The following is a 15,998-nucleotide window of genomic DNA, read 5'->3' on the forward strand; positions in this document are numbered from 1 at the left end:
GTGCTCTCCCAGTGGCACGATCAAACTGTGCCTAATGGGGCAAAAAATGGGCGTTTACTCCCTGACTGGGCACAATGCTGACACCAGCCCTTCTGTAGGAACAGCATGTGTGCATGTAACACAATTGCTTATTGTCTTATATAACAGCAAAAAAAAACTAAACAAAACAAAACAAAAAAAAAACTAAGTGCAGTCTTTTGCGGTATGAACTATAGAAATAAAAAGACATTAACAGATCCTGTTCTGCTTGACCTGCTCTGAACAGTAGCCACCAGCTAAACCTGTTCTTATCAGCTGTCCATAAAGCTGTGTGTGTAACTCCCCAGTGTGGGGTTAAGTGTGCATGTGTGAGTGCATCCTTGGTGTATGTGTGTGTGTGTGTGTGTGTCCAGCTGGGATGGGGGTTGATTTTACTCTTTCACTCATCTAGGGTGACTAACAGGATAAATTCTGGTCTGCCGACAGAACACTGGGACACACTTGCAGCCCTGTTTAAAGAAAGTATTACAGGAGATGGATATGCCACTGATCCCATTGTCCACCAGTCTGTGTGCATTCATGCAAAACACGAGCACAAGACCAGTCAGTTTGCAGAAAAACTGCGGCCTTCAGCGATTCATCTGGAAGTCACGATGTTGCGTCAAATGCAGCAACATGACAATAAAGGTGGCCCAGGGAAGAATTTCCTCTCGTTATTTTGTTGGACAATATTACATTTTCTGAACTAACTGGTGGCTCCAGAAATTAGAAAAGTAAATCTTCCCTCTTTTCACACTGCTCGCTTTTTACAGCCCCAGTGGAATCAAATTAAATCACAGTGGGGCAAATAAAAGAAAAAAAGATTCAATTGTTTCTTTTGTCACTCACACAACTTCATAATCGAATTATAGCTGGCCACCCGCCAGCGTGTCCCTCCAAAATGGGCTTCTTCTGGCAGATCTCGTGAGCCACCTGACTTTTGTTTTGTAATTATATTATACTTCTTTCCCTTTAGTGTGTAGCAGCTAATGGCTGCACAGGCTAGCCCAGCTGCACATGCAGAAACAAAGCTGCTTATGGGGCCAAACAATGGACCTGTGGAAAAGGGACGCCTGAAGGCGGTCAGCCAATGAGTACACACAACGGGGGGCCAGCAGAGGGTTTAGGGAAGGGTTACGGGGGTTTAGGGGTTCAGGCAGAGGGTGGGGTGTCTATTTTACCCAGTAGTGGGGTCCATCAATGAGATGGTTAGTAGAGGGACACATGGTCAACATCACCCCTGTCTCTCAAGGGTCGGTGCTGGCCTGGAGGGAGGTTCAAGTTTGGCTTAGATGCTGGCCATTTCTAAAGTTGATGTGGGACCATGAAATACAGTGCAACGTTCATTCTCTGGAGGTTTTGTCTGATTTCTGAACAATGTGATGATCGTGTTGTCATTGTTATCACCAATGGCATAAATTTTAAAGTGAATACAGACTCATGCAGAGTGACAGACACAGTCCTGGTCCACTGTTGTGACCTTTTTGGACTTTCACTGCTGTAAAAGTGTATCCAAGTCTGCTGATATTGCCAAAGAAAAATTATTTGATTGCCCCCTTTTAGTCTATTCACTTCTCAAAACATATACTCTCTCACACACACACACACATTTTTGTATGGCAGTCAGTGTGAGGACACTCATTGACATAATGCATTCCCTAGCCCCCTTCTGTTACGCAGGCCATGTTAATCTACTCTGTTTCAATTTTTAATTTATCACATGTACTGCCTTACCCTAACCCAGACCATCACAACAATGGCCTCACACTAAATTGTACCCTAACCAAAACCTTATTCTAACCTTAACTAACTAAAACCTAGTCTTTAAACACCCTTCTCATCCTGCTAAAGTGTCTTCACTTTGTAAAAAAAACACACACACACACTCATACACATACTCCTCAAACTGTGGACCTCTCCGAGGACTTCCAGTACAACAGATGGACATATCCCAGTTTACCCCACTATCACACACGCAAACATTGGGGATTCGCAGTAGGGTCATGGCTGTGTGTGTACTGGAGTGAAGTTTTATCTGTCCATTTTTACTAGAAAATGTGAGGGAGGGACTGTCCTCTGAGCAATGTGAACATGCTGAGTGAGCAGAGCTGCCAGTGGAGGATAGATGAGCATATGAGCCACAGACTGTTAAAATGAGAGATATGTTTAAGAGAAGACCATCTGTAGGAGGACTTCATCATGTGTGGCCAGGACTAGGGGACCTGGGGACATCATGGCATACATACAGTATTATCACTTGAGCACCACTTGTGGAACATGAAGACTGGATGACACACAATAGGTGGGTCAAACCGGAAAAAAAATAAAATAAAAAAGAGCAGAGCAGTTCTCTCGCTCTCATTTTAATAAGATTGGGATGTAACTCATACCCCTAAAACTAAATAATGTGCCAATTCTTGTACATATCATAAACCGCATTGTGTGTGGTTACCTTTGAGGCCTCAGCTACAATATTCCCCCGCTGGTTTGACTCTGGGGATGGAGAACGCACAGCTCTGCTATTCCCATTTCAGGTTGCAGGTGTGGAATAGGACAGGCAGAGACCCAGGGGGAGGAGCAGTGGGAAAGGTGGTCGACCTGGAAATGAACAGGGAATGAAAAGCACATACTTCGGTTGTGCAGACGACTTATTGAGCCTTCTCGTTAGAACACGTGGTGCTCAGTTCTTAAATAATGAATTTTCTCTGTCTCTCTGCTCCCTGATCGTGTTGTGCATTATAATATGTTACACTTTACAATCAAATTGATTATCGGATATTATAAGTGTGTGTTTATACCATTATACAACCTGATTTATTCTGAGAATGCACATAAGCATAACATTGTTACGTCTCGAATGATCAACCTGATAAAATAAAAAGGACACTTAATTTACTAAAATATATGCTTTTAATACATCTATGTCTGTATATTTATACACATGATATTTTCCATTACACAGTCACTTCAGTATATTGCTTAGAAGTTTCATTACTGACTGAGAAAAAATCCTATGGGTTAGGGTTATATATATTGTGGTGCTCTGTATTTGTAAGTGTTGAGATCCTTTCAGCTTTAAAAACAAAAACATGGACAATCATCCATGGTGCTCAGCTGGAAACATTTAAACATTCAATATGGGACATGTACCTTTAAGCTTTAAAACAGTGAAGACTTATTTACTTCTCCATCCTGCAGAGGAGAGGGAGTGAATGAGCCCCAAAGTCATATTACTGATGTAACTGCGCATCTCATGTGGCCAAACTTATTCGGTCTGGAGCTGCCTCTTGGGTGAGCTGAACTTGCTCAACAGACTATTTCCGCAGTATGGGATGGATGGATGGCTGGAAGAGGGGATGGAGCAAACACCTGCTCATGGCCAACTTCAAGCTGTCACATACAGTTAGGCTCAGCCGACCGAGCGCGTCTCCCTCCGCTCAGCGCAAACCTTCTGTGGATTTGGTGGCGGCCCTCGCAAAGCAACAAAGGCCGGGGCCTCTCCTGTTAGTCTGGGCTATTTCACTGAGATTATGCACATCTCCCCGACACACACACACACACACACACACACACACACACACACACACACACACGCCGGCCACGCGCTTCACCACGAATTGGATGGGAGTGGGAGGAGCGTCAACGTGGAGGCTAAAACCCAGAGCCCCCGCAGAGTGACCCGCACTGTGGGACAGCTCTGCGTGAGGAGACAGCTCAGCTACTGTTGGATGGTGGAGGCTGAGACCGAACTGTAATCCGTAGAGACAAGAAGAGCATCACCTGACAAACTTCTGTGGGACGTCCCGGGACACATCAGCACCGGTATGTTAAAAAAAAAGACAAATCAACTATTTTATGCTGTAGGTTGGAATAGTTGTTTTTTCCATATCTAACATGTTGGTCCACAGGACGGTCCGTGCAGGTTTCGTCTCCTAAAACACTTGCAGCTAATGTGCAACGACTTTATCTAATGAAAATGTGTACAGCAGGATTATCGATATGACTGAGTCGACATTGCCCTAATAGCTGCTCAAGCACGCAATTTGTGACGAGACTTTAATAGTTTTGCGTTTTTCATTTCAATCTACTGTGAGTCCTCTGTCACTGATCTGGGGGATGTCGATCTTTCATTTAATCCCATGGTCGTCGCTTCATCCACGGAGCAAATCCTGCGATGCCCCAGATTGAAGTCCTGTCAGCGACTTGATCTCGCCGGGGTATTACTAGTTCACAAGTTGACCGGGATTACCTTGAGAGAGGGGGAGAAGGGGGAGAAAACAGATCATGCAAAACTGAGAAATAAAATGCTCATTACACATCACGAAGGTGTTGAAGTCCTGTCGCACCTTTTGGGAGAAGCACCTGTGGCTGCGCGGAGCAGCGGGAACTGTCCGGTGCTGAAACCACCGGCCTGATCTGAAGACTGCGGAGAGACACGGTTTACAAAATACTTATGGTCATCACTGGTTTCCACTAATGAAGAGAGCTTATATCCATCGATCCGACCGGGCTGTAGACAGGATTTTAGAAATACTGAGGTAATGCTGAGTAATTGAACGTCCACTGCGGAATTGACCCTCCACAGAAAAAAACACATGGGCACTAAAAAAATTCTATTTTCTTTTTTTATTATTATTATTATTATTTAGGTAACTTTTTTAAGGTATATTCCATAACTTTTTTAAACATTGGCTTCTTCTCCAGTGGAAAATGCTGAACCTTGTCTATTTTTATTGGCATCAAATTGGTTCAATTTAAATCTATAACACATAAAATAGTCTAAACAACAACAAGTCTACCTTTTTAACTGTGGAACGATGCACTTTGTAATAGATGGACTGTGAAATACTTTCTGCCACAGCTGTTCTTCTTCTGTGGCTGTAAGTTTGTTAAAAAAATGACACAACATATAAAAATTATGAAAACCTTGATAATTATTATTGTCAATAGCACAAAGTTGCAAACCATTAAATTAAAAAATGGTAAAATGATAGCTGGCAATGAGAATTATGTGTAAACCTGTTAATACCTGCAGCACAGCACATATGTCTAATAAAGATGTTTTTTTTTATAGACTACTATGATGATTAAGCCGTATGTGAGACCAGGGGAGGGAGAGGAGGTCGTCAGCCCTCTGCAGTGGATGGATGGAGACATGAGCTCCCCCGATGGAGACAATTCAGGATCATCACATCACTACAGAGCAGGCGGGACGAACCAAAAGACCAGAGAGATGGGGAGTGAGGATGCAGAGATAGATGAGGAGGACGAAGAGGACGGACAGGAGGATGAAAATGAGTCCAAACGACGAGGCCCCAAGAAAAAGCGAATGACCAAAGCCCGTCAGGAGCGGTTCCGTGCGAGGCGTATAAAGGCCAACGCCAGGGAGCGCTCACGTATGCATGGCCTAAACGATGCCCTGGAGAACCTGCGCAGCATCATGCCCTGTCACTCCAAAACCCAGAAACTGTCCAAGATTGAGACGTTAAGGCTGGCTCGCAACTACATCTGTGCTCTGTCTGAGGCTCTGGACGGGGGCCTGTCCACTGAGAGCAGGGCTTTCATGGAGACGCTCTGTAAGGGTCTTTCACAGCCCACAACAAACCTGGTGGCCGGCTGCCTGCAGCTGGGACCAGCTCCTGGTGCTGGGATGAGGACTGAGGACAGACATAGCGTTCAGGCACCAACTACTCCTCTCAGTGGGGTGGTGAGCTACTCCTCTCCGGGTCTGCCAAGTCCCCCGTATGGCACTTTTGACTCTGCTCACCTGCTTCACCTGAGATCAACGAAAGGAGGCGTGTATGAGAATCACTCACCGAATGAGTATAACGCTGGCGGAGTGGGGACCCCGCCATACGACGGGCCTCCTACACCACCTCTGAGCATCAGCAGTAACCTGGTGCCTAAGCAGGACCCTTCACCCCACTACCCACCCCCACACCACTACTCTCCCTCCGCTTTGGGGCAGGGCCTGTATCAGACTCAGACCAACTACGATGTACATTTAGAGGGGCCTTATGACTCCTACCATCCACCACACATGCCACTCCGACAGATAACCTCCATCTACAGAGACTGAAGAGGATGAGGAGAGTCCGTTCACACTTTGATCCTTCACAAACACTTTAGGTCTGAAGATTGATCCTTCTCTGTAGACTGTTAGTAGAAGACTAGTAGAACAACAGTGGTTTGTTTACATGTGTGGAGCACTTGCACAGTAGATCAGCGTTGCTGAACATTGTTAATATTAGAAAGCACCTGAAATAACCAACAGGTTTTCTTAAATAATTGATTGACAAATGATGAACAGGAAATCTTGGTCCAGCCGTTTTGTTCTATGACTGTAATATAAGCACTTCTTATTTTGCTTCAGTAACATCAGATGTTCTACATGAGTTAAAGTATTTTTATTTATTCTTTAATTTAATACACTGTATATGCGCTCGTTTGCAGACATCTTTCTGGTCTTTTTTGTATGTATGTTTATCTCTTACAGCATCTTTGTTTTGTGTCCAGTTTTCTTTGTTATGTATTGTTTCATGCTTTGCACGTGAAACACATTTCTGAACATGATGTAGCTGATCTCTGAAGGATTTATAGACCAAAAAATAAATAAATAAAGCTGGAGAAAAAAAGTGAAGGATCAAGGGGAAGAAGCAAAAAACATGATCTCAGGTGATTCACACGTAATTGACAACAAATGTCGCATTGGATATGTTGTAATTTAGTCTTTTCATGTTTGTTTCTTTTCAAAAATGATTAAAATATTAAAATTTCCACCAGTCAGTAGAGTCTGTGTTCACTATCACCAACCATCCGCAGAGAGGGATCGCGATTACTCGCTACTTTGTTTCTCATTTTCCCCGATTTAGCTGCTCTAATCCTTTAGCTGTTTTTTAATGAAAGGGTGAACGTGCAAGGCCCGTTGTAAGATAAAGATTTATGATTAACATGGCAGCTCGGCTGTGCAGACTTTCTCCTTCACTGACACTGGGATGGACTAATCCTCTCCTGACATTCACTCAGACAACTAAACACTCACATGTGTAATAAACACGTCTGTACATTTAAACCCTTTACCCTTCAAACACAGAGCGACATTAAAAAACATGCACATTTGTAAAACTTAAATCAAGATTGATAGGGTTGAACGACTTTTTCTTCTTTAGATGAAGAGGCAGGATTGAACGGATAGGAGAAATATTTATTAACATCAGGTAGAAAAGAGAAAATTAATATAAAACATCAACTGACAAGTGTAATGTGAAAGTGGACAAAAATAACAAATATCTGATGTCCTGGTTTGTATGCTGGTCAGTGTGAAGGCCACCCACTGAGAGGTCAGTGGGAAGGGGTCACAAGCTCACAGTGGGTCAGGGGTCACTGCTGGGAAAGGTCTGAAAGAATCACGTTAGCAAGTTGCTTCATCAGTTTGCTGGTCAATTTATCTTCCTGTGCATTTCGGAACAGAAACTGTCTGAAACAGTGAGTGTTTGGTAAGTATGATGTTGGAGGCTGTATTATGGATGAAACGCTCATAATCCTGATAAACATGCTGATGATCATCCCACGCTTGACCTGCACTGGGATAAATATATCGCTTTGTTTTCACAAGGATTAGTATAAGCCTGTGTGTGTTTGCAGTAGATTCGCACAACTATCCACAGAAACCAGGGACAAACTTTAAGGGGCAGGACTTCCTCGTTCTCTTTATGGACACCTGACCACCCCCATATAGGACATCTGACAGTGGACATCTAGGATATTGATATAATAAATGATAGACCAGGAAATTTGCCATTTACAAATGACTGTTTTGCACCCAAGAGAAAAAGAGGGCTTCATTTGCCCTTAACCTTTTTGACCCTTGACCCCTCTGACATTTGAAAGCAGCAATGCACTTTGTTAAATAAACAAATACAAAACCTTCTGGTAATATCTTTTTTCATATTTCAATATTTTTATAAACAATTCCCCTTAGAATCCTTGTAATTATGTAATTTGGGATAAAATAAGAAACTGTGTTCAACCTCTCTATCACGTATGCTGCTTAGCATTTGGAGAAAAACCTTCCCAGTAATAAATACTGGAAATAAACATATTCTGGAAATAAAAAATTGCATTCTTTGGGGAAATGTCTATTTTCTAATAATTTTTAATTGTACATGTTTTTTCCTGGAAAAACATTGTAGGAAACAGTTTGACATCCTGCCGAGAGCAGTTTCCATTAGCTACAAGTTCACAATAATATAGCATTTAAAGGGTGTGCATTTGTTTGCTAGGTATATGTGCCCATGTTTTATAAGGGATAAAACAGCATTACACAGCTCATCAGGGCTCAGTGTCTGAATGGTTGCATTAACTCACTAATCCTAAGGAGTTAGGGGCAGTCGGAGCATCAACTCTTCACCTCCTCTTATACACAAAAACATGCAGCTGCTGAGCATTTACTCAACATACAGCATTAGGCAGTGCTAAGCATCCGGACAAAAAAAAAAAAGCATCCTGTTTGATAATAACAACAACAACAAAAAACTGTATCCTGCCCTGAATATTCCCATAAGGAGTGCTTTGACTATTATGAGATACATTTGTCTTAACTTACTTGAGGAGAATTACACCACCACCAAGTGATGGAGGTTTTTTGTGTGTTTGTGCGTTGTTTGCTATAACTAAATCAATCAGCTTGACAAGAGATGAGCTTTGGCCACTAGATGTCCCCATTAATCAGCTGTGAGAGCGTTAGCTGACTGCAGCCTTCTGAATGTACCAGAAAAGGTCATTGATTCGATCATTCAGTGCTTGGCTTTCCTGCACATAATAAGTCATGACAGAAATCTGTTAAACATGCTCTGCTGGAGAGGCCTCACTTTATATTTGTTAGTAATTTCCAGCATGATTTTTATTTAGACAATGAGTAAATAAAACATTTTCGGGAGATCTCATCTTTTAAACACAGTGTGCCAGAAGAGCAAAGGAAGAGTAGGAATAGAATTAACCTATTTACATGTAAACTGGTTGATGGAGAGTGTTTGGATCTGAATAATCAGGCTAATGAAGGTTCCTGGGGACTCTGCACTTTTGGAAATCTGGATGCTGTCCTCTCCATCCAGTTAGTGATCATATCAAACTCTGTAATTATTTACCGTGAAAGGACATGAAAAAGGATTAATCAAGGAAATCCGACTGATTAAATCTTCAAAGGCAAAACTGAAGTGCAACGGCTAATAGGGAGGAGGGATGTGGTTGGCGCTGTTATCCTTGAGTTGGAAAAATGAAGAACAAAAACAGACAGTGCTCTCCAGGACTACCATTTGATTTTGTGCAACTCATTTTTCTTACAGACAAAAAATGAGACAAATAATTAATCAGTTGTAGCTAGAATCACCATCAAAATTGCATCAGTTGCATAATGAAGGAAAGTGTTGAATTCCTGCAGTCTGTCACTGCCACATTAACTGCAAATGCAACTTCATAGGGGAAGAAACATGAAACAGATAGAGGAAGTAGAAACAGCTTTATGTACACACTGCAACAGCCAGCTGACCAAAAGTCACAAACACAAATGCATCAATAACTGATATCATCATCATCAATAATATTAAAATGTTAAATGACATAGTTTGAGAAATAAAGACACAAAGAACACAAAAACACATCAAAAATATTTCATCCTTACCTCATGATTACATTTGGTACAAACGGCATCCAGAGAATGATGCACATAAATGACTAGACACATCCAAGGTTTCATTTATCCTTTAAAAACTGAAGAAATAAAATCTCCAGCAACACAGAATCAAAAAGAACATTAGTGTTTTTTATCCTACAGGTTTTGCTGGATGTTTTATCATGAACTTTGGTTCCCTTATCACAGAGGATGAGGCTTAACAATGGTTGTGAAAACGTTTTCTTGCACTATCATCAGGTTAAAAGTGTTATTTGTCCAGTTCTTTTGGAGTTTTAATGATCCCACTAACACTCAAAACTGAAATACTGCACTTACTAACAACACAAAGGTTTATTTCTCATAAACATAATAATACATAAGAATTAATATAGTACTTACAATGACACCCAACCATATTTTGAGGTTTTAAAGGAATATATATCTGAAGACTTAAGAGCAGAAGCTCATGACCTGACAGGAATTTCCTGCTTCAGTGTCCAAGGCGTCATATTACTTTTGGACTGCTAATTGTTACAGACAAATGCCAACTTAGGCAAAACTGAAGTGAACAAAGAGTAATAAAAATGTAGCAGCTCAGTGTGACCAGCAGTAGTTTAATTTTCTGGTTGAATAAGTTGTTATGTCCGGTAAAAGTGCTACACATGTAGAGGAGAATGAAGCTGTACGAAAACAATGACGAGTCACATATAAATCAAAGAGAGACACTGATGAATGTAATGGTGAGCATGTGTTGCAGAGAGAAAGAATTGAAGAGGGGAGAACGACCCTGAGAGGGTGGTGGGGGAGGAATCAGTGTGTGTGGATGTGTAACTGTATCCCCCTGGTGAAATGTGCTTACTGTTCCAGTTTGCTGTCCTTCCCCTCCGTTCCTTAAACTAACCCCTACGTGGTATGTTGCCAGAATGTGGCGTCTGTGTGTGTGTGCCTGTGTGTTTGTGTCCATGTTATGCAAATGAAATAAAACTGAAGGTGTCTGCCTTAAATTAAATCGGGATGAGTTTACACGGGCATCTCACAGTGGGAACCTGCCAAGCTTGATGGGACGGTGCCATTACGGCTTTTACTGCTCACAGTAAATGGTTGTTTCTTTTTTAAACAGCTTGTCTCATTTACACAAGAACACCTCACACCCTGAATGTCATTCAATTGTTCATATCACTTTAGTAGGCCGCACTTAACTCTGAATTTATTTACTATATTCTGTAGGTGAGTTGCAAAGAAGCAGGCAGAGTAGAGCTGCGGTGTTTTAGTATATCAGAATTAGACTGACATTTACCCAACTTTACACCATGCGTCAATCTCACCTCAGCCCGCACCCCCTTGCTCCTCCACCTAATACCCTCCTACCTATGTGAAACAACACTTGCAAGCACATTTACGATATCTGATCTAAGTTTACACCTTAACTGGCAGCATGTAGCAAATGCCACGCTAGCTCACGGTAGTCCGACAGTATCATGTTTGTAAATTCTGTGACTGTGTTCATCTCACAGCCATCCACATTTAATTTCATCATCCCAGCACTTCACTTTGAGTGTTTCACTGGATGACAAACCGAAGAGCGTAATAGCTGACTGAGAGGCAGAGACTGTTTTGGAATTGAAGTGAATCAGCACTTTTAAGAAGCCACCTGCTGTGAAAGCTACCTGCTGATTTTTGATGCATTGCACTGTGGGATGTGCCTGCAAGAAGTACCAGGAAGCTGCCATCGTCAGACAGGTACTAAAGGTACTAACGATGTGGTTGGGACAGTCAGTGCATTTTTATCCACTGCACCCAAATAGCTGTAGTTTTAAAATGATATTAGTGGAAAATCAATTTGATCCTGTGGTAAATGTCTGGTAGCCCTAAGGGTGAAATCACTTTAAAATGTAAAATGACATAACTTCACAAGTGTCTAATACGAACAGGGAGTATGTGTAAAATGTCTATCACAGTTTATGTTACTTGGAATCAAATCAGTACATGTGGTGTGAAAAGATTTGCTTCTGGTGATGAACTAGAATTATCACCCGACCCAACACCCAACAGTTAATCTCAGCTTTAAGACCACAGTTTGTGTCTTTCAGCTCATTGTTTTGGTTTTGTGATCCGCAGCTGAAGCTTAAAGCTACATGACAGTTGCCAGATTTACAGGACTCGCTGATCACACTGAATATGAACTCACAACATGCTTAAGAGGGCTGTCACAAGCACATCATTCATGTTAATCATTCAGATATTACTATGAAATAAAGTGCAGGTAGGTAGGTGAAACATGCTCGGTTTAATTCTTATTGCCCACAAATCACCACCTGTGTTTCCCAGTAATTACTGTAACTCCTGTTATTTAGTTATTATCTATATAGGTTTGGCCTCTTACAGCCAAACTATAGGCTATTACTACTCACTATTACCTTGGTATTACCAAATTGGAAAGTGTTGCCATTACTATTTATTTGAACCACTGTTTAAACAAATGTCTAAAACTTGTCTAAGATAAAAAAAAAAATCTTTGCAACATTCATTTGTAGGGCAAGCTATTTGTAAATCAAACAAAAAGCAAGCATCAAGCAACATCATATTCCCCTTTGCCTCATCGTGTCAAAATATTCTTTACCTTCGTGTCTCTCAAGTTTCAATGACTTGTCATCCTCACACGCATATGCCAATCCTTGTTTCCTCTGATCTGGCATCCGTTGCTTCCCCTCTCACCCTGTCTGTCCCTCCCTTTCCTAACACTCCCTCTCTGCCTGTATCTCCCTCTTTCCACAGTTGTCCTCACATATTAGGTTCCCCTGTCCTAAGCAGCAGAATTAGCCCCTGGAATCTCATGCACTTGTTTCCTTCGCTTCCAGGAAAGAGATGACTGTGACGGCAAGAAGGGAAAACACAGAGAAAATATAGAGAAACGAGGAGGAGATTATAATGAATCTGAAGAAGATGAAAAAGCTGGACGTCAACATGCCTGCTGTTTGATGCAGTTACACTGTGGGCATGTGGCTGCCTGCACCGAACACTTCCTCTCCACTCTCCAGCTGACTGGTACGAGGTCTGCGCTCATGTTGCTGAGTGCTACTTTATTTATTTCTCCAATGTAACTTGAGCACAGTTTTATTTCCACTCAAAGACAACTTCTATTTTACTTTATGTTGGCTGACACACTGACCTCGGGACTATATTGGACTGAATATCTGGATCACCTCAAGCCTCCTGAAGAATAGAGGTGACCAATGTGGGGATCAGGTAAGACCATAACTGATTTCTGAACAATGCAAAACCACCCACTGCTGTGAGCATTCCTCCTTTGATCACCTTCAAATGAACTGAGACGCTGGATAAGCCAGGATTCCCTCATTACTGCAATATTCAAAGCAGAAAGAAAGAGCAAGTGACAGGCTTTGAAGGGTTCTCCCTTTGATAAAAGTTAGGGCAATCTCCTTCAAACATCAGCGCTCAGTATCAGACAAGACTTTGCACTTAGACTGTGTCTGACCCCTGACCTTTCACATACACCATCAGTATGATGCAGGTAAAGAATAATGAGAAACAGAAGAAATAGGACACTGGTCATAAAAAAAGGAAGAAGTTATATAATGTCCATCAGATGTTATAATTAGGTCATAAAATATATTTTCATATGGTTAATGTGCTCCCTGTAATTGCTCCCTAGCAAAACCTGCTATTTTGCAGATTAAGTTCATATATACATATATACAGTAAACATGAAAAATCTTTGATCCAAGGTATACTTACATGCTTTTCCCGGAGCTTTCATCCAGTCTTGTGGCTTTCTTTAGCAAACAAAGTTGACTCAGTTGTTGTCATGTGATCTAAGTATGGAACTATTTGAAAACAGTGGGTTAAATATGGATAGTTTGATTTTTGTGGTGAGTGCCAACATATTATTTTGTTCTGAATGCATTTGTTGAGTAAATGAACCACTACATTAATTTCTCAAATATGTGTCTGTGATTATGTTTGTATGATGGACTAACAAACAGCAGATAGATCAGGAAAAATATTTGCAACTTCTAGGGCGGCTGTGGATCAAGAGGTAGAGAGGTCATCCACCAGTAATGCAGTCATGTCCATATGTTGAAGTGTCCTTTTGCAAGACACTGAACCGCCAGTTGCTCCCGATGGGTCAGGCCAGCACCTTGCATGGTGGTATGTGTGAATGCGTGAATGGGTGAAGCAGTGTGAAGTGATCTGGGTTCCAGTAAGGTAGAAAAGCTTTGGTTCAGTTTAGAGAAACAGTTTTTAAGCTTAATATTTTTGCTTGTATTATTCTGCTTTGTGTAAACATATCATGCTAAAATATACTGTATAAATATATACAAGAGTAAAATACTTATGGCTGTATAGGTCATACAATTCTGTTCGAAGTTATTTATATGGGGACATTTTTTGTTTTTGTTTTAATAATTAGTTTAAAAAATATTAGCTGTGTACTAAAGCATGAGCAGTAGAGTCCATTCACCGACAAGCATGTCTTTATGTACAGAGACATATGTTTAGCCCAGTGTGAGTATTTATGGACAATGGGAGCTGGTTATTCCCAGTCTCTATTCTAGCACCACCTATTTTAACCTTTGAGGTGTAGTAAACACCCGCCCTGGTCCATGCCAGGACTGTACCCTCAAACACACTTTACAGCAAACTGATTTACAACCAAACACAGCTGGGTGCTTCTCTGTTAGTCATGTAAGTTTTGACCTCAGCTTCAAGCAGCTCCAGCACTAAACAGTTGTGTGTGTGTTTAAGTGTATGTGAACTCAGACGTCTGTCTCTGACAGCTAAGCATAAACAGCTGAACTAGTGAAACTAGTTTAGCATTTAAATTTAGTATTAAATCATGATATTGTTACTAACAGTTCTCACCAGGGTTTCTCAGGATGCAGTGTTTAATTATAGGAAATCAAGTGTTTTATGAATTCTCTTATCTCTTCTGTAAGTGGCAGAATAAACACATGCTTTAAGTAGTTTCATCTGCGTTATCTATCCAATGAAGACTTCATCAAACATTGGCAGGAGTCCTCGAGGCTCACCGCTAACGATCATGTCTAAAATTAAAGCTTAACAAGCCTGTCGACACAGTTATGGCCTCCTGGGGTAGAATGAGAGAATGAGAGGATGGTTGAGGTCAGATGCACATAATCACACATGTTCATGCACAGGCCCGCTGACTGCACTGCACACTAACTAATGTACAACCCTGATGCAAATGTTAATAATTTAAATACACATTTTAAAAATATTTATTAAAATATTACATTATCATACAGTATAACTGTAATAAAATAAAAACAGGATTAAATATGAAGACATAAGAAAACTAAAAGTGTGTAATATCTGGATATAACGACCACCCCATGACAAACCATGCGATACATTTACAATAAACTGATAAATGAATATTCTGTAATTCACTTGCATATTGGATATTGTCTTTTTTCTTGGTTCCTGTAACTCTTGCAGCAGCATTTTGAACAATGAGCAAACGACTTCAAATAACATAAAGGAACTTTTTATTTTTGCCATTAAACTAAGACAAAAGAAATCAGTACTGACAATGGAGCTGATTTGTTTATCCAATTGTAAACTACAACGAGAAATTAGACCTTTATACTTCTGGGAGTTAACATGCATCTGTAGAGCTGAAAATGTGGTGTTATTCTGATTTAACTGCAGAAAACTTTTTGCAAACCAGGATTTGAAATCCTTGTTGCAGTTCCAAAAAGAGAAAAGCAGCATGGATCAGCAGGTTTCTGTGAGAAGTAAAATTGGGTGTTGTCTGCATAAATATGTCCCAACATGGAGCCTTGGGGTACTCCATGGGAGATTGTAAGAGAAAAAGACAGACAACATGCTTAAGGTTGTCCAAGACGATGGCATGATCAACTCTGTCAGTCTGGCAGCACAGAGATCTAAAATAAAGTAATCTGTTACCCTGAGAGCGATGACTCTGTGTTGTGGTGCTTCCTAAATTTAGCGTCTTGACTGAAATTTGCTCAGGATGCTGAATTTGTCCAAGTAAGCTTTGATGTCATCTCCTGCTTGTTGACAGAGTTTGATTGTGCCAATAAACCATTTTCATTATAGTTAGCAGCACTAGAATCAAACACATTTGCTGCTTTAAATGTCTTCATCCACTCTCAATCACTTCCCCTAATGTTTAACCTGCGGAGAAATGTGAAAATTGCAGCTTTGAAAAATGTGCTCTGTCAAATTACAACAATTTGAAAACAACTAATGATTCAGAAAACGTTTTTTATAAAGTAACCAGTCTCACCCTATAATAAATAAG

At 40.9% G+C, this 15,998-nt stretch overlaps 1 protein-coding gene across 1 annotated transcript; it reads left to right on the forward strand.

The window, feature by feature from the left end:
* Positions 1-5,098: 5,098 nt before the first annotated feature.
* On the forward strand, positions 5,099-6,097 carry LOC113154911 (neurogenic differentiation factor 4-like). The gene has a single exon (XM_026349349.1). The coding sequence runs from the start codon at positions 5,099-5,101 to the stop codon at positions 6,095-6,097; it is 999 nt and encodes a 332-aa protein (XP_026205134.1).
* Positions 6,098-15,998: the final 9,901 nt, after the last annotated feature.

This window comes from Anabas testudineus, chromosome 5, assembly GCF_900324465.2.
Source record: "Anabas testudineus chromosome 5, fAnaTes1.2, whole genome shotgun sequence".
Lineage (NCBI taxonomy): Eukaryota > Metazoa > Chordata > Actinopteri > Anabantiformes > Anabantidae > Anabas > Anabas testudineus.

Bases quoted from the DNA above. Each gene is read 5' to 3' on its own strand.
- LOC113154911 (XM_026349349.1), top strand. From the start codon at position 5,099: ATGATGATTAAGCCGTATGTGAGACCAGGGGAGGGAGAGGAGGTCGTC.